The following is a 19,324-nucleotide window of genomic DNA, read 5'->3' on the forward strand; positions in this document are numbered from 1 at the left end:
GCCCCAGATCCCATGTAGTGTGCACTGCACTATGTCAAACTCCTGGTGTCCATTAGTTGCTGCACAATGCCTGTGGGCATCTGTAAGTGTATGGAAGGGAGCCCTGTTTTATTCGCTGCTAATGGCAAAATTTGGGTTTATGTTAATCAAATGATTCCAGTTTGATGAGATGCATTTAACAAATGAAAGAGCATTGTGAACATCAGCGAATAGTTGAAAAACTTTGAATAGACATATGAAGGAAATGTTACAGTACAGAGAGTTTTGTAAAATCATAGATCACAGCACAGAAAGAGACCTTTTGGGCTGTCGAGTCCATAGCATCTCTGCAAGAACAATCTAGCTAGTCACAGTTCCCCACCCTTTACCTGTAGTCTTGAAAATTCTTTCTATTCAAATGCTTATCCAATTCCCTTTTGGAAGCCACGATTGAATCTGCCTCCACCACCACCTCAGACAGTGCATTCCAGCTCCTAAACACTCTCTGCAAAAAAAAAAGGTTTTTCCTCATGTCTCCTTTGGTTCTTTTGCCAATCACCTTAAATCTGGATCCTCTAGTTCTTGCTGGCTTTCCTTAATTAATCCACAGTTGTCCATGTGACAGTTAATTTTGTCCTGAATTGTAGCTTCTAAAAGCTTTCCACTACCTGTGGTTGCTGGGTTTATCCTTGCAACCTTTTTTGAACAAAGGTGTAACATTTGCAACTCTTCAGTCCTTTGGCACTATTCATATATCTAAGGAGCATTGGAATACTATGGGCAGTGCTTTCTCAATTTCCACCCTTGCTTCCCTCAGCATTATCAAATACATCTCATCTTCTGGTGACTTATCAACAGCCAGCCTCTTTAATGTGCCCTCTTTATCAATTTTAGCCCTTCCATCTCAAATACCTACCTCTTCATTTGCTTTGACTCTTAGCATCTACTTCCTTGGAAAAGACAGATGCAACATGCTTATTGTTTTAGCATATCAGTCATGTATTTTGCCTCCCTTTTTGGACCCTAATCAGCCCCATCCCCTCTTACTATTGTTTTGCTATTCATATGCCTATAGAAGACCTTTGGATTCTCTTATGTTGGCCAATCTCTTCTCATACTCTGGGCAGAATCTTGTGCCCTCCCCGGTGGCAAGTATGGTGGCGGGGGCTTTTTAATCTGGTGGAAAGGTGGGGATGGGGGGTTGCCACTGAGACTTACCCCCTTTCCTTGCTGCCAACTCACTCACTGTGACGTCATTCTGTGAACCTCCTCTTCCCCCCCTCCCCCCTGCCAATCACTCACCTGTGTGTCTTGGTTCTTGGTCTTAGGTCTTGGGTAAATGCATTGCCAGCAGCAGCTGCCACCGTCTCCCCAGTGGGGCTGCCGTTGAAAAGAGCTGCTAGCCTCTGGTTGGCAGCTTTCGACGGCAGGGACTTCCACCTCCAGGGTCCTGATCCTGGGGAAAGACCCGCTGCAGGCCTGTCAACTGTCTGATTGGCTTGCACTACCCGCGGCCTTCCCAGAAAACTGGGAAGCGGGGTTCTCGCCGGATCTCCAGCCAGCAGCCAAGACTGTTGCTGGCACAAAATTCAGCCCTCTCTCTTTGCCACTCTTATTTCATTTTACATTTCCCTTCTGAAGTTTCTTTATTCGGCTTGTTCTCACTTGTATTATCAACATGACATCTATCATAGGCACCTTTTTCCGCTTCAAATTCGGCAAAATTTGCAAACTATTCTATAACACAAAAAGTCTGACAGATGATATCGACTGGAAAATTGAATGTTGAGTCCCAGCAAAAGAATGGAAAAACACTTGACCAACAAGACAACAATAGCATGTAGTTTTCCTTCATTCCACAGAGTTCAAAATCCAATTTCTCCATAAGGTCTCTGCTGTTTTATAATCCTAATCAAGTTTTAATTTGATATCTAGTCTTTTCTCTCTCAGTATGTGAGGGACTGTTCAAACTGAATATTTCTTCCTATCTTATGCCTGTAAATTCCAAGTCTCATGTTCATGGTTGCTCTCTCTAATAGCTTAGGAAGTGAAACTGGAAATTATTTTCACAGCAAAATCAGTTTTCTTGCTGCTTCAAATGTCCTGCAAAATATTAACTTTGTTAATACTTTACATTGTGCAATAATAAATCTGAATTACTAGTATGGAATGAACTGATGCAGAAATATATTTATGGAAGCTAACAAAGCCACTGGCAAATATATTTTTGATTTACATTATTAATCCAAGTCATTATTTTATGATCAAGGCTGCCTTTGACCAAGTATGGCATCAAAACACCCTAGTAAAATTGAGGTCAGTGGGAGCTGGAGTGTGGGGGAAACTCTCCACTAGCTGGCTTTATACCAACCACAATGGAAGATGATTTTTGTTAGAGGCTAATCATCTCATCCCCAAGACATCACTGCAAGAGTTGCTCAGGGTTATGGTAGGTTTCTTGTTTGAGCTATGTTCAAGCTGTAAATGATTTGACCATCTCTTGACTGAAGAGTCCAATGTGCAATTGGCATGGATGTTCACAGAACTGGCAGCTCTTATTGTCATTGGTGCTTGGGGGGGCTTCTGAAGCTGTGCCTGCTCTGCTCTTGCTCTGGGCATGTCAGATGTTGCAAATTTGGCGTAGATGGTCTTCAAATCATGCTGAACCAAGTTTCAGTGCTAGCTTGCACATAGACTGGTCGGCTGTAGTGTTTTCCCAAGAGAGCTGGTCTGCACATTTGCAAAATTTCTGCAAACAAACTTCCTCAGGTTAGTGTCCTTGGCCGACCTGTTTCATCAATGACCTCTCCATTATAAGAAATGGGGATGTTCGTTCGTGAATGCAACAATGTTCATTCGTAACTCCTCAGGTGATGTAGCAGCCTGTGTCAACATGCATCAAGACCTGGACAGCATTTGGGCTTTGGCTGATAAGTGGCAAGTAATATTTGCACCACACAAATTCTAGACAACAACAATCTCCAACAAGAGAGAGCCTCACTATCTCCCCTTGACATTCAACAGGATTACCATCGGTGAATCCCCCACCATCAACATCCTGGGGTGTCACCATTGACCAGGAACTTAACTGGACCAGCCACATAAACACTGTGGGCTCAAAAACAGATCAGAGACTGGGTATTATGCTGCGAGTAACTCCTGGCTCTCCAAAGCCTTTCCACAAGTCAGAAGTGTGATGAAATACTTCCCACATGCCTGGATGAGTGCAGTTCTAACAACACTCAAGACACCAGGACATAGCAGCTTACTTCATCAGCAACCCTGTTCACCACCATAAATACTCACTCCTCCCACCACCGGTGCATTGCGGCTGCAGTGTGTACCATCTACAAGATGCTCTACAGCAACTTGCCAAGGCTTCTTTGATAGCACCTTCCAAACCCGTGAGCTCTACTGCTTAGAACAAGGGCAGCAGGCTTAAGGGAACATCACCACCTGTAAGTTCCCTTCCAAGTCACACATTATCCTGACTCAAAATATACCCCCTTTTTTCATCGTCACTAGGTCAAAATCCTAATACACTCTTCCTAACAGTACTGTGGGTGTACCTACACCACATGGACTCCAGCAGTTCAAGAAGGCAGCTTGCTCCTACCTTCTCAAAGGCAAATAGGGATGGGCAGCAAGTGCTGGCATTGCTAGAAATGCCCACATCCATGAATGAGATTTGGAAAAAAAGGAAGTAGACCCAGTAACATTGTCACAGGTTCACATCTTTCCACTTTAAATCACAGAAACCTACCACTGAATGATGTTTCCCATCGTGATCATTGATGCTGTTTTGGGTAATAGTTATTGAAGGGAATTTTTTTATTAATTTAAAGGAGAAAGTTGGATGATTTTACCGATGATGAAAACAAAATAGTGTTTGACAAGTCTATTAGTGATTTTTTGAGGGTGTAACTAGCAGGGTGAATGTGGGAAACCAGTTGATGTAGCATATTTGTATTGTCAGAAAGCATATAATAAAAAGTCTCACAATACAAGATTATTCAAGATTAGGGTTCATGGGATTGAGGTTAATATATTAGGATGGATTGAGGATTGTTTAACGGACAAAGCGGAAAGTAGGAATAAATGGGTCATTTTGAGGATGGCAGTAGGAAACTAGTGGAGTGCTGCAGGGATTAGCGTTTGGGCCTCAGCTATTTACAGCCTATATCAATGATTTAGACAAGCGGACTTAGTGTAACATATTTAGGTGTGCTGACAATATAAAGCTAGGTAGAAAAGTAAGCTGTGAGGAGGAAGTAAAGAGACTGCAAAGAGATATGGACTGGTTAAGTGATCAGGAAGATGGTGACTGATGAAGTATAATGTGGGAAATGTGAAAATATCCACTTTGGTTAGAAGAGTGGAAGAGCAGAATATTTTTTTCAGGCTGTATGGTAATATTGGGTGTGCAAAGACACTGTTTAGAGCTCTGCCATCAAGTCTGTATTGCCTGTCCCTATCCCTTCTACCACAATGCATCACTTCACACTTAAATTCCATCTGCCACTTATCTGCCCATTTTGCTAGCTTATGTATGTCCTACTACAGTCAGTAGGTATCAGCCTCACTCTTTGCTGTGCTTCCAAATTTGATAGCATTGGCAAATTTTGAAATTTTACTTTGTGTTCCAAAAAAGGCTGTAGTGCTTCCTTTGAGGAACACTGCTACCAACCAGCAGCTATGCTGAAGTCTCTGTCTGGGGGTGTGCCACCTCTTGGAATGTACGATCCAGAAAACCCTCATCCTCCCTGATGTTCTGCAGTGATTCCAGTTGCCCATCAAGTCGGGAAACACTGAGTCGAGCTCAAGCAGCTGGAGACATTTCTTACACATGTGGTCTCCAAAGACAACTAAGTATCCTGAGTTTCCCATATGCTGCAGGAACTGTAAGCGACAGGTCTCAGCTGCCCATCCAAGATCTTAAAAAGGAAATAAATCTCTCCTTCCTCTTTGAGAATCTAGTCAGGATCTTGTTTAAACTATTAATTTTAGTTATTGCCTCTAGACTTGCTGTGTGCAAATACTCTTAATTCATTTACTGTTACACTTATCCCGATTTAAAATTCTTCATTTCCCAGCTGCTAGTTTAGACCAATGTCCCCGTTTAGAGAGAGAAAATAATACTCGCCAATCAATCACTTACCTGCTTCATGTGACCTCATGCTTTGATTTTTGTTTTTGAATGGCCTGGTCTCACTGAGTTCTCGCTTTTCCTGGTTTCGGGCTTGCTCTGCTGATGCTACTTATCCACTCCAAACTTACTGAGTTCCCAGTCTTTGTGGTCTCAGGCCTATTCTGTTGCCTCTCTTGCACATGCTCCGATCTCGCTGAATTCTCACTCCTGGGCTTTAGAAGAATGAGACATGATCTCATTGAAAGGTATAGAATTCTTAGCGGGTTTGACAGGATGGATGTTGAGACCATTTACCCTGGCTGGAGAGCCTAAAACTAGGGGCTATAGCCTCAGAACTAAGATGAGAAATTTCTTCACTTGGAGCGTTGTGAATCTTTCTAAATATCTTCCCCCAAAGAGCTGCAAATACACAGTTGTGTATAATCAACACTGAGACTGTTATCTTCTAAGGGAATTAAGGGTTATGAGGATAGTACAGGAAAGTGGAGTTCATTTCGAAGTTCAGCCGCAATTCTGTTGAGTGGTGGAGCAGATTCAAGGGCCTGAATGGCTCGCTTCTATTTCCTATGTGCTTATGGTAATGTGACTGTACACCACCCTCACTACAATTGTTTTGCATGAATCAAACTTAATTTTCTTTGTCACGTAACAGATACGGTGACTGTCACCCTGTATTCTTCATTGGATCACTTGAAGCTGCCTTTCAAGAAGCATTCTATGGAAAAGCCAGAGATGTAAGTGACCTTTCAGAATATTAGCTCAGTCTGCATCAATTTTTCATCCTTTCATTTGAATAAGTTATGTCTTTAAAAAAAGGACCTATTTAAAAAAAATGGCAGCATCTCCTTCCTTGCAAGCACCCCCTCCTTCCCCCTTTAGCAGAACCTGCATAATTAACTAAAATATGTGCAGCTGGATGGATAACTTTCAGCTCTTAATTTCTAGTGAAGACGTTTGGAGTGGAGAACAAAATTTATATTGTTAAATGTTCAATATAGAAAAAATAAACAAAATGTAACATGTTATGAACTCCTAATTTGTAACTCCTTAGAAAGAGGGACAAAAATCTATTTTTCTATTTGAAATGGGAAACAATGGCTATAGTCAGTGACACAGTGAGCTTTGTGCTGGCGTAGGTCACTTTAAGTTAAAATTGAAGTGCCTTATCTCCTGCCTTATGCTTTAATTAACTTAACCTCATTAACTGATAATTATCTTTTCTCCTCTATTAGTATAATCTTGCCAAGTTTATCACTCCAGCCTCAGCAATCTCCAGTTATTTATTTAAACTCCAAATAAGGTCATTGTTACTCTTTTCTTATTGAAGGCTATTTTTTTCCAAAATTACAAAAACCTTTATTTGTATGTAGACCTTTTACAATTTTATTTTTTAACAGGATACATTCTACTTAAACATTTCGAAGGATTTATTTTATACAGTGGTGGCATCCTTACTTCAGTGGTCTCATTTTATGTCAGACACAGAAATGTTTTTTCTTTGTGAAGTTAGATTTCAAATTCTGTAATTAATTTCTCTGGTAAAAGAAAGCATTTTTTAAACAACCACTTAAAAGGAAGGAAGGAAAATAATATGGTGCTTGAAACCTGTTTTGACCTAAATCCACTGCCAGGGTTTTTGAACCTAAACTCATTAAATGTTTATTTGAGTGGCTGGATTATGAAGGATTTTGGAATACCATCAATTGATATATACTTAATCGCTAAGTAAAACACTACACTTGATTAAGTCTTTCTCACGACGCCACTCACAGTTCGTCTAATCAGGATGCTTTAAACTGATTATGTACAGATTAGAGTGGCCCATTTGACCATTCTTTATCTTTTCCATTTTCACTTGATGTCTTTTTTATTTAAAAAATTTTATATAGTTGAATCCTACAAATGTCAAGAAGTGTAATCTTTGGGCTAAAATTTCCATAGAATGTTTATAGAAAATTTCCAATTTATAACTTCCCATAGTCTTCCTGTGAATCGGCCTAAATTTTACTGCACAGTTATACATTTTATCAGAAATTGTGATAGAAGTTTGTTGTGTTTTGTTAGACAAGGTAGTGTTTTGAGAAAGTGTTTTACCATTTCAAGTTTGGACTTAGTGCTGATTCCTGAATCTCATTTTCTGTATGTAGCGAAGGAAAATATTTAAGTTCTATGCTTTGTGTTTGTATTACTTAGTGGAATTCTCTAACGTTTGATGCAGGTTACAATATAACAAGTTACAACTAATATTCACTATTACACCTTTTTACCCGATGCTAAATGCATACATATCGGGAAACTTGCAGACATGTTTTGGAGGATGGAAAATAATAGCAAATGCAGATGTACACCGATTTGCAGAATTGTCATGATTTGAAGATAACGAGGCAAATTTATGTATTTCCTTTGAAGGATAATACAAAGAGTTCATAAAGGTGTTTGGAATTAAATTACGTGAAACTTAATGGGTACTGATATGCCACCTTGGTAATGGATGAGCATATTGAAGTGACGCAGCAAATTTAATGCCAGGAGCAATGAGTTTTGTGGCTGTTTGCTTTTTTGTGGTCTGCTTTATTTTTAATAAACACTGGATACCTTGCTATAAGTTATTTTATCAGTATAAAAGATTAAACTGCTGAGCATGATCAATGGCGTCAACTTGAGCAGCCTTTTGTATGACTAAAGGGACACCTGAAATCTAACATTGGTAACGTAGCTTGTTCTTTAGTTGTATACTTTCCAATAGACCCTTAAATTTGTGATTAATTATAGAATGCCACTTGATATTATCAATTAGTATTATTTCACAAAACGTTGTAATTTTTTTTTGAGGGCGGCAGTGAAGTTTGGACTTGTATGATTGCAGCAAAAGGGAGATGAGAATTGGGAGCAGAGCTGAAATCAAAAGTAGAGAAGCACAAACTGGGGTAAATGAAAAGCTTAGAACTTGATTTATGAGCTTTCTTACAGCTCTGCTTTTATATCTTGGTTTGCATACATGTGAAATATCACACATCTGAGCAATGGGAAGAAAATGTCCCAAGCGTTGCTTGGCATTCTGCACAAAAAATGCTGTTTTTTCAGCCTTTGTATTTTTGACTTGAAATATTTGACCTGTCCTAGCATATGGGGAGTTTGGCACTCTGCCTAATTTTTGAGTAACACAGCAGAGTAGTCAAGAGCACCCTCCAGGGGTTATTGCTCACACTATCTTGTCTTGTAAACCTGTCACTCAGTTTATAGACCCATCTTGTCCTGGGAAATGATTGATTCGCCATTATTTGGAAGAGATACTATATGGATAATGCAAACCCAGTTTTTTAAATAAATATTCAAGTTGTTTTCTTTGCTTTTCAGTTACCTGCAGATAAGGGAAGCGTTCAGGCTATGCTTTCTGTTTCATATAAGTGTCTCCTTTAATTGCACATTTATTGAAAGCCATATGGTAGATATCTACTTATTCCTGTAGCCTTCAATCCTTTCATAACTAGATTTACGTATTGTACTTTTTCAGTGATTTAGTCAACATATTTTGAATAAAAGTTTTAATTAAATAGCTGTGTAGGGGAGAGTTTTTTCCAATCTTGAGCTTAGCCAATGTTTTAATTTGAATCCGTTATTATTTGAGAGAAAAACATTTTTCTTCCTATACTAACAAATTGTATTTGATGCACATTTTGTAGAACAGTGTAAGACCGTTACATCATATAAATTAAACATTACTCCGATGTGCTCACCCTGCTTGGTGCATAGGGAAGTTCTCCATTTGCCATTGTTCATGGCATCAGTGAGGAACATTGGAGAGGTCAGAAAATTAGGGAAATTAATCAAACAGATGAATTTAAAAATGTATCTGCAGTTTTTGAAGACAAATCTGAAAACAATTTATCTTTAGATTTGTGCTGGATGTTATTTTTATCGCTATTCTTGTTAGATTATTTTTGAAGATCTGATTCCCAGTAGTTCAAAATATTTAAGATCTTCAGTTGCTACAGTTCTAATTTTGAAAAATGGCTAATCGTCTTTGCTTTATTTGGTTGAGGAAGCAACTAAAAGGGTTTTGATGCAGGTGAGATGCAACAGGAGTTGATTGCCTGCATCTGTCCTTTTCTGCAGGAGGGGCACATCAACCTTGTTTTGGGCAAAGCAGTTCATTTAATTGGTGCCCTGCTGCTGAATTCAGTATCCACACCCTTCTTCACCAATCTATTCTGACTGCAGTAGGTGCTATTTACAGGATTGCAGCGTCTCCACAAGCTAGTTTTCGATAGCAATTCCCAGCCTGTGATCTTTATCATCAAGAATGTAATATCATGTGAACATCATCTTCTGGATTTCCTTCCAAGTCACTCATACCATACTGATTTGGACATATAAATCCCTCATCACTGCTGGGTCAAATCCTGAAATTCTCTATGTATGTATCACTTCAAAAGGATACTAAGAATGAAAAAGATGACATTTATTAAAGTTATAAGAGAATCACTTAGTAGTAGATTGTAATTCATTGATTTTCCTTCCCCAGATGCTAGATAAACTATTTTCACTTTTAAAACATAATTGTTAGATTCTGTATGTGTTCGTGGTTTAATAAATTTGTTTGATGTCTTAAACAACAAATGAAGCTAGATGTGATGTTGTCCTAGTTTTGAAGTCTGAAATGAGACCCTGTGATGACATAGAGGGTCCAATACAACTAACTAGAAAACAGGATTGAATGAGGGCTTCAGCAGCAGATGAACTGAGATGAGCAAAGTCGAGTGATTTTGTGCAGGTGGAAATAGGCGCCCTGGGTATATATGGTTGGAAGCTCTTCTCGGGGTCAAATATGGCACCCAAGTTTGTGAACAGTCTAATTTAAACAGAAATACCTGGAAAAACTCAGCAGGTCCGGCAGCATCGGCGGAGAAGAGTACAGTTGACGTTTCGAGTCCTCATGACCCTTCAACAGAACTATTCTGTTGAAGGGTCATGAGGACTCGAAACGTCAACTGTACTCTTCTCCGCCGAAGCTGCCAGACCTGCTGAGTTTTTCCAGGTATTTCTGTTTCTGTTTTTGTTTTGGATTTCCAGCATCCGCAGTTTTTTGTTTTTATCTCTAATTTAAACAGTTGCCTGGGAGAGGGATGGAGTCGGGAGGGAGGGAGCAGTGTTTGGAGCAGGGACCAAAAGCAATGGCTTTAGTCAAACAGTACTTAATGGTGATAAGCAGCCTGATAATTTAGTAATAGTGGAGGAGTCAAGAGGTGATGGTGACCTAGAGCTGGGTGTCATAGGAACATAATGTAAGGAATAGGAGCAGGAGTAGACCATTTGGCTCCTCGAGCCTGATCATGGTTGATCTGATCATGTCCTTAACTCCACTTTGCTGCCTGTCCCCCACAACCCTTGATTCCCTTATAGATCAAATATCTGTTTAATTCAGCCTCCACTGCTCTCTGGGGTAAAGAATTCCAAAAATTAATGATTGTCTGAGAGAAGAAATTCCTCCTCATCTCCATCTTAAATGGGAAACCCCTTATTCTGAAACTGTCCCCCTTAGTTCCCCTATGAAGAAAAACATCCTCTCATCATCTACTCTGTAAAGCCTCCTCAGAATCTTATGTTTCACTAAGATCACATCTCATTCTCCTAATTTCCCATGTGTATAGGCTCAACCTATCCTCATAAGACAGCCCCTTTATTTCAGGAATCAACTTGATGAAACTTCACTGAACTGCCTCAATGTAAGTAATCCAATCCTTCCTTTAAATAAGGAAACCAAAACAGCATGCAGTACTCTGGGTGTGGTCTCACCAATGCGTTTTACAGCTGTAACAAGACTTCCCTCCTTTTATACACCATCCCCTTGTAATAAAGACCCACATTTCATTTGCTTTCCAAATTACTTGCTGTATCTACATGCTAACTTTTTGCAGATTCATGTTCAAGGACACCCAGAACCCTGTGTACTGCAGCAATCTGTAGCTTCTCTCCATTTAAATAATATTCTGCTTCTCTATTCTTTCTACCAAAATGGACAACCTCATTTTTCCATATTATACTCCATCTTCCAAATTTTAACCCACTTGCTTAACCTATCAATATCCCTTTGCAAACTGTGCCCTCCTCACTGTTTGCTTTCTTATCTATCCTCTTATTGTTAGCAAGTTTGGCTACAATAAACTCGGTCCTTTTATCCAAATCGTTAATATAGATTGTAAATAGTTGAGGCCTCAGCACTATCCTTGTGGCACCCCACGAGTTACAGTTTGCCAACCTGAAAATGACCCCTTCATATCAACTGTGTTGTCATCATACATATGAAAGCTAACACTGCTTTCAGAGGATGTCACCAAGGGCAGTGTGTAGATGAGAAATAGAGGTGGCTGCCAAGGCTAGATCTTTACAGGACACCAGAGGCAAGGCTAGATCTTTACAGGACACCAGAGGTAACAGTGTGGGAGTAGGATGAGAAGTCATTATAAGTGATACTCTGGCTGGGATGAGATAGATAAGAATGGAACCAGGTGAGAACAGTCCCACCCAGCTGGATGACAGTGGAGAGTCATTGGAGGAGGTTGGCGTAGCCAGCCAGGAGAAGGACAAGGAGAGAAGGCTTACCTTTTTCACAATCATTTAAGACGTAATTTGTGACTTTGATAAGAGCTGCTTCAGTACTGAGACATGGCAGAAACCTGAATGAAGAGATTCAAACATGGAGTTCTGGAAAAGATGGGCATGGATTTGGGAAGCAGCAGCATGTTCAGGGAATTTGGAAAGGGAGGCTGGAGATAAAGCGGTAGTTTGCAAAGACGGTTGCATCAAGGGTTTTTTTTAAAGAAAACCATCTCTAAAGGGGGGTGCAAGAGCAGAGGGACCTGGGTGCACATGTGCATAAGTCATCGAAGGTGACAGGATGGGTTGAGAGTGGCTAATAAAGCATATACTATCCTAGGTTTTATAAATAGGGGCATAGAGTACAAGAGCAAGGAAGTTATGTTGAACTTGTAAAAGACACTGATTCGGCCTCAGTTGGGGCATTGCGTCCAATTCTGGGTGCCACACTTTAGGATAGAAGTGAAAGCGTGAGAGAGAATGCAGAAAAGATTCGCAAGAATGGTTCCAGGGATGAGGAACTTCAATTACAAAGAAATTAGATTGGTGATGTTGGGACACTTTTTTTTGAGAAGAGAAGGCTGAGAGGAGATTTGATAAAAACTGTTGCCACTCATGAAAGCATTGAGAACGAGAGGGTGCAGATCCAAGGTAATTGGCAATAAAAGCAATGGTGACATAAGGAAAAACTTTTACATGCAGTGAGTGGTTAGGAACGCACTGCCTGAGGTGGAGGCAGGTTCAATTTATTCAGAAGGGAATTAGGTTGTTATCTGAAAAGGAAGAACCTGCAGGGTTATGGGGAGAAGTCGGCGGAATGGCACTAGGTGAATTGTTCATTTGGAGAGCTGGTGCAGATGTGATGGGCTGAATGGCCTCCTGTCCTATAACAATTCCATGATTCTATGAATCTAAGAGGGGAATGGTAGCAGATTTAAAGGAGAGAAGGCCAACACCTGAAGAGAGGGAACTGTTAACATTGGGGACCTTTGAGGGGGAGAGGAGGAGTTGGGTGGTCAGCAGTTTACTGGGAATATGGGTCCCATATTCAGGGTCATGGGAGCAGGAGATGGATCTGGTTGTCCTGAGCACCATGAGTTCAGAGAAAATTTAAGGGAAGATGGAAGGGAAACTAGAAAAATTTGCAAATTCAGGGAAGGAAGGGGCAGGGCAGGGCAGAACTTTGGCCCAGTGGACTAGTTGAAGGGAGTGACGCGGCACCTTAGTGACAAGGAAATTCATGAGCTCCTCACGCTTATTGTTGGAGGTGAGTGTGGAAAAGACGGGAGAGGGGTTTAAGAAGAAGGTTTGTAGAAGAGAAAACAAGAGAAATCTTTGCATTCCAGGATGAACTTGGAATTGTGACCAGTTTTAGTAAATGAGAGCAGGATCCGATAGTTCTGGCAGTAGTTAGTTAAATGAGTTGTCCACATCTTTCAAAATTGTGTACCTTGAAATAACAGAAGTGAGTTGAGGGCCATATTGGGGCAATGGCCAGGGTAGGAGAGAGTAACAGTTTATTGGAGAAGAGGGAATCGGAGGTGGAGGTGAGGGTGTGGTTCAATAGTTGCAGATATGTTGTTGTGAATGGAGGACCAAACTTCAGTTGAGATTTTGGAAGTGCAGTTGCAGGTTAATTGGGGTAAAGTTTTTTTCCAGGGGCAGATATAGAAGGAGATAAGGTTGGGGTGTGGAAGGGGAATGTGTGTGGAGAGTGATACAGGGAACTGATCAGAGTTGAACTCATCTGTGATTGATATGACAGGACTAGCATGACCACGTGAGACAGCAAGGTGAAGGGATGGCCATGAATATGGGTTGAGGCGTTTACATGGAGAGAGACATTTAGGGGAGGATAAGAGAGCAATGAACTCGGTGTGAGCATGAAGAATTGAGATGGAGGTTGAAATCACTGAGGATGAGCAGTTGCTTGATGCAGAGGCTGAGGGAAGAAGGCAGTGAAGATGCATGAGAAAAATATTTATTGTACTTGGGAGAGTGGTAGAGAGTGCTGATTTTGAATGAGAAGTGAGGGGGTGAAACAAGGTGAAATGCTCAAAGTGCAGGCTTAGATTGTCACTCACATCTGGAAGTTTTGGTCTGTCATTCACTACTCCAACTCAGGCTGCGTTGTGCCCCCACACCACACCCAAAGTTGTCAATCACTGAAATCAATTGATATGGTGAGAACTTGCCCTTTTCAATGCTCACACCACTGTTAGAAACCCTGTAAATAGTTACACCTTCAGTCATGTATAACAGGGTTTTTAATGGTGATCTTAGTAATGACTATCCCTTGTTCTGAAAAAATAATTTTAATATTTGTGGTGTGTTTTTAAATATCCCCATTATGATTAATTACTAGATTTTTAAAATTAAACTTCTAAAAAATTTGAGTTCAGCTTCTACCTTCACCCCATATGTATGTCCCAATCTTTATTTTGCTTTATGTAACTTTTTTAAAAAAGCGATTTGACTTCAGTGCTTTTCATTTGCTGGTTGCCTGTCTGTGAGAATTCTATAATGTCATTAGCTGCTTGGGTAGCTTGATGCCATCACTGCAGCTCCACACTGGGAATCCCCATTAAAGAGCTCTTCAATCAATTACACGATGAGAGAGGTAAAATTCTCGTCTTTCTTCAAGATCAGCAGCAAGCCTCCTTGCTTCATTGCTGATCACAAATTCCAGGCCATAATATCAAACTATTTCAACTGGCAACAAAATGAGATGGATATTCAATTGTATTTTCAGGTGGCAGGATTCCCCACACCCATGTTGCCATATTGACCTTTGCACACAATTCCTTCACATTTATAAGTTGGAATCGCTTCCACTTTACCAACATGCATGATCCTGCTTTAATGGTAATGGATGATCTGCAAGTGAATACCCAGTTCCCAGGCAGTAGTCATGACATATTAATTTTAAGACATTGTACCTTTTGATGATTATTTGACAGAAAATAAGTACCAGTAGGCTTCTTGTAAGACGAATGCTACCTTTTTTATCCTCGCCTCTAACAATGATGAAGAGCAGCAGAGAGCAAATTCAACAAATTGCATAGAGCCATCAGGATTATTATTGGCCTCTTCGGACAGCGCTTCAGATGTATGGACAGATTGGGACATCTTAGAATACAGCACCACAATGGTCTTCCAAAGAATGCCTAGTTGCAAAATTGCTATCCGAAGAGACTTGAGCATGGAAGAGGAAGATACTTAAATTGAGCAAAGTGCAGGACAACGTAAAGAAACTGTTGTTGAACCACCAATGCAAGCAACAGAAACCATATGACAAGCTCTCATTGACGAAACTTTGAACTTAGTATCACATCAGCCTATTGCATAAACAGTCCTGCACATGTGATGGTCAAAATGCACCTTTCCTTTTGTACTGGTTCACCCACAATGAAACCCATTGCTTCATCTACTATGATCACCATCAACACTGTCCCAAGAAAGTGCCTGAACACAATTGATATAAGGCACAGCCAAATCTAAAACCGTCCAATTTCTAGTGCTTTTACTTGTGTATGTTCTGGAACCTATCCTGTTGTACCTTTTAAGTGGCAGTGAGGTGGCTGGTCTCATCTGTTGGAATCTTGAGATTGAGAAGACCTGTCCCTCCTTGATATGTCATTAGAAAGCCTTGCAACTGGCTTCACCGCACACACTTGGTGCTGCTCACTTCCTGTCACTTCTATCATTTTAGGGAAAAGAGCTGGACAGATAGGATTTGATATCTCCTGAGTAACAAGAGCCTAATCATTGCCTACTCTATTATACCCTTGCTGCTGGATGCTCCCTCAGCATGATAACAGGTTTAGGGCAGTAATAAGCACATTGAAATTAATCATTATCAGTTTCTTTCCAGCCAATCCTCCAATATTTTGAAACTGCACAGCTCTGATGTCAGAACCCAAGACCTCTAGCAGCAGTCTGAAAATTCATGAGAAACACAAGCCCTTTTTTGCAAGTAGCCTGGAGAATTGCAACTAGCTTGAAGAGAGTTGGATTCCAAATCTGTTGAAATGGCAAATGCCCTTTTAAATAACTGTACAAGAAGAAAATATGCTTCCAGTATTTAAACCTCTCTGTAACTTGCTAAATCAAATTGTAATCACATACATTTCTCCCTAACAGTAGGATTCATACCATTATAATAGTATAAAGTTAACATGCTTCCTGATAACAGAGCTGCTTTTGTTGTGTATCACATTATCTCCTGGCAACAGTGAATTACAAAATCTGATACTTAGTCGTGAAATCTGCGTCCCTATGCTGCTCTGTTCAAAAGATGCAGGACCCTGTCTAGATCTTGCATTTTTTCAGTAACTGATAACGTGCTAGTGAAATCATCCTGGGCACAGTATAAATTGTGCGTAGTCTGTTTTCCTACACTATACAAGTCGCTTTTCTTGTTTTCTGTGTAGTATTTGATGGGTGGGTGTGGGGCGGAGAGAGGGGGTGGGGGGGGGGGAGTTGCTTAGGTGGGAATTTATCCTTAAGTAGTGTGACTGTTTCACAAGACCTTTTCTAATGGCTTACAGTGAAAAGAGAGGAAAGCCATCCGCTTGCCACAAAGCAACAGTACTACAAAGAACAGATTAAGGGTTTAGAAAAGGTCAATGTGGGTTTTTCACTAACTAAACACTGTCTTAAAGTTTCGTATGCAGAAAATAATGAAGTCATCTAAGAGTTTTTAAAGAATTTTTATTTCTTTTTTTCTGCCTGCATTTGGTTGCCTGCTCAGCAGGGGTGTTTAATCTTTCCAGGCTTTTGAATTGGCCCAATGAATGAGTGGGTAGCTGTCTCTCTAGGAGCTAGAAGCTTATTCTGAAGCCTAATCATTGAGCAAACATAGCCTTGCCCTCCTTCTCTAACAACCTTCATACAATAGCAGGGATTCTAGTGGAGTAACCTGGATATTGCACACTGGGCTTTGAAATGTAGAATGGATGAGCAACTGAACAGACTGTGGCTGATCTTCTGCCTCTTTTTAATTAAGCACCACAAGGCCATCAACATATTTTTATATCCTAATCAGATATTGCATATCAGCAGTACAGGACTTCAAAGTTCAGATTTAGTCAGGATAAACTGTTGTATTTAAACCGAAAACTGCAATAATTTTGAAGGGAAAAAATTGTACCAGATGCATATTTTAGGGCCATTCTTCCCTTTTATGTGATTAATGTTTAAGTGAATGTTGTCACTGCTAGTTTTGCAAAGTGATATTGTAACTAATAAACGTAGATGGGAAATGACATATGTTATAGTTTGTGTGAAATTTTGCTCCATGGGAGCCTTGGCTCAGTGGTAGCAGCATTCTCACCTCTGGATAAGCGGGTCGGGGTTCAAGTCACACTCCAGAACTTGAGTACATAATCCTGGCTAACACTCTAATGTAGAATCATAGGTGTGTTCCACTGATGGAGGTGCTGTGTTTCCGATGAGGCATTAAACTGAGGCCCCATCTGCCCAGAAAAGATCTCTTGGCATTATTTGAAGAAGACTAAGGGGTTGTCCCAATGTCTTGGCCAACATTTTATCTTTCAACCAACGCCACTTAAAAAGGAAAGAGGATATCTGGTCACTTGCCTCATTGCTGTTTGTGGTTTCTTACTACATGAAAATTGGTTGCTCTATTTCCTTACATTACAACAGCAGCTTTTGGGTTTATGCTTGATAGGGACAAATTTGCAGGGCTATGGGCTAAGAACCAGGAAATAGGACTAATTGGACAAATTGGCCCAGATATGATGGGCAGAATAGCCTCCTCCTGTGTTGTATAATTCTATGAATTATACTTCAGAAGTACTTCTTTGGTTAAGGACTCTGGAGGTCCTGAGGTGTGAAAGGCTTATATAAATGCAAATTCTTTATTTCATATAATAAAGATTTCCACATTATCTTAATAGTAGAAAATACTTTTATAAACATGAGTATATTCCAAAGTTACAAGTACTGTTAAATGTTACACTATTTAAACAACATTTTTGTCTTTTTGTTTCATGTATCAGAAACCTTAATCTTGCCACACCTATCTCTCAATGATAATTTGATCTAAGTATGTAGTCTGATGTATCTATCCAGTTATGGTATCCAAGTATAGATGAGCAATTCTGAATGAACAGAAACCATACACTGCTTATCTTGTTTTAGCGCACTCAATTCCATGCCAGATTTTATTTAGAGACTGCAACATATGTTAGAAATCAAGTCACTTTTCTGTAAAATTTGCATTGTGTTTTCTATTTTTGTTGACATTAAACTGATGAATGAATGATTTAAACAGGTTGTGATATAAAGATTTTCTAATTAGCAGTTTTTGTCTGCAATTTATAAAGATCTTGATCCAAACATAATCCAAGTTTAAGCATAATATTTCTCAGCAAACAAATTATGCATTTCTCAACATTCCATAATAAAATGAAATATTAATGTCCCATTAGCATGAGAAACTGAACAAAGCCCTTCACTGTGTAAAATAAGTCAAACTATCTGTTTGCTGTATTGCAGTTTGCTTCAAGGAAGCAGAGACCTAAATGTTGCAATTCATATGAGAAATTTATGTAGAATAAATGAAATGATGAGGTATAGAAATTATAGAGCAGGTAAAAATTTATAATTAACTGGACAAACTTGAATTCAGTTAGAAAATAAAAATTGAATTGTGAATGGTATCAGACAAAGTTTGCTTTAATTATCTATGCTCCATTACTTTTATGAGATTTATGAGACTTCATCGGTATTGCTCTGTAAGGGTAAAATACACAAAGCTTCCGGCATAATGTGGCAATATTTGGGAGCTATGCAAAAATTCCCATTGCAGTGATGATATTCTGTGTAGCTTCTGTGTTACTGAAGGAGCTCTAAGTGATATATTTTTGTATAATGAAGGATGTTACAGAGAAGAGCTCATTATATTGGCAATTTTGAAATCACTAATCTGTACTTTATTTTATCAGAGAAAGCTGCTTGCCATCTACCTCCATCACGATGACAGTGTTCTTACAAATGTGTTCTGTTCCCAACTGCTGTGTGCTGAATCTATTGTCTCCTACCTCAGTCAAAATTTTATCACTTGGGCATGGGACATGACCAGGGAATCTAACAGAGCAAGGTACTCAATTTTATTATCTAACTTACATTTGTTTTAATTTGAGCTTAATATTTCTTACTGACGGATTATGAGCAGAAAAAAATACATTTTCTAAATGTGCTGTGATCCAGCTTTAATGTTACTTTGAAGGGGAGTAAATACAAAGTAAGTATTGTGCAATCTAAGTGGTGCCTCAGCTTATGGAGAGAATTTTTTCATATTAGTTTATTTGTAAGAATTTTATTTGATATTGCTGATAGAGAATCCTTTAGCAGTTTATTGGAAACACTGGGGAGTGTGGCATTAGACCCCTGATGTAGAGTTCCATGACCCTGTCACACAATAAGTTGGCATTCACCCCAGAATGGATCTCAAGGTTATGCCTTTCTCAACCCAACCTGAATTCATGGACCCATTATTTCCAATTGAACTGATCAGGGATACTCTGTCCCAACTATTATGGAGCAGCCTAGAAGGGAAGAAAGCCTGGCCTA

General features: G+C 39.7%; 1 protein-coding gene across 2 annotated transcripts in view; it reads left to right on the plus strand.

Moving 5' to 3' along the window:
* The window catches only part of faf1 (Fas (TNFRSF6) associated factor 1), a 383,193-nt gene that overhangs the window by 200,336 nt on the left and 163,533 nt on the right, over positions 1 to 19,324 (plus strand). For both annotated transcript variants that reach the window (XM_078561145.1, XM_078561146.1), the window contains exons 12-13: positions 5,781 to 5,862; positions 18,697 to 18,851. In XM_078561145.1, the coding sequence (XP_078417271.1) occupies positions 5,781 to 5,862; positions 18,697 to 18,851 (237 nt within the window). The remainder of the gene's footprint in view (positions 1 to 5,780; positions 5,863 to 18,696; positions 18,852 to 19,324) is intronic.

This window comes from Cetorhinus maximus, chromosome 17 (assembly GCF_964194155.1).
Source record: "Cetorhinus maximus chromosome 17, sCetMax3.hap1.1, whole genome shotgun sequence".
Lineage (NCBI taxonomy): Eukaryota > Metazoa > Chordata > Chondrichthyes > Lamniformes > Cetorhinidae > Cetorhinus > Cetorhinus maximus.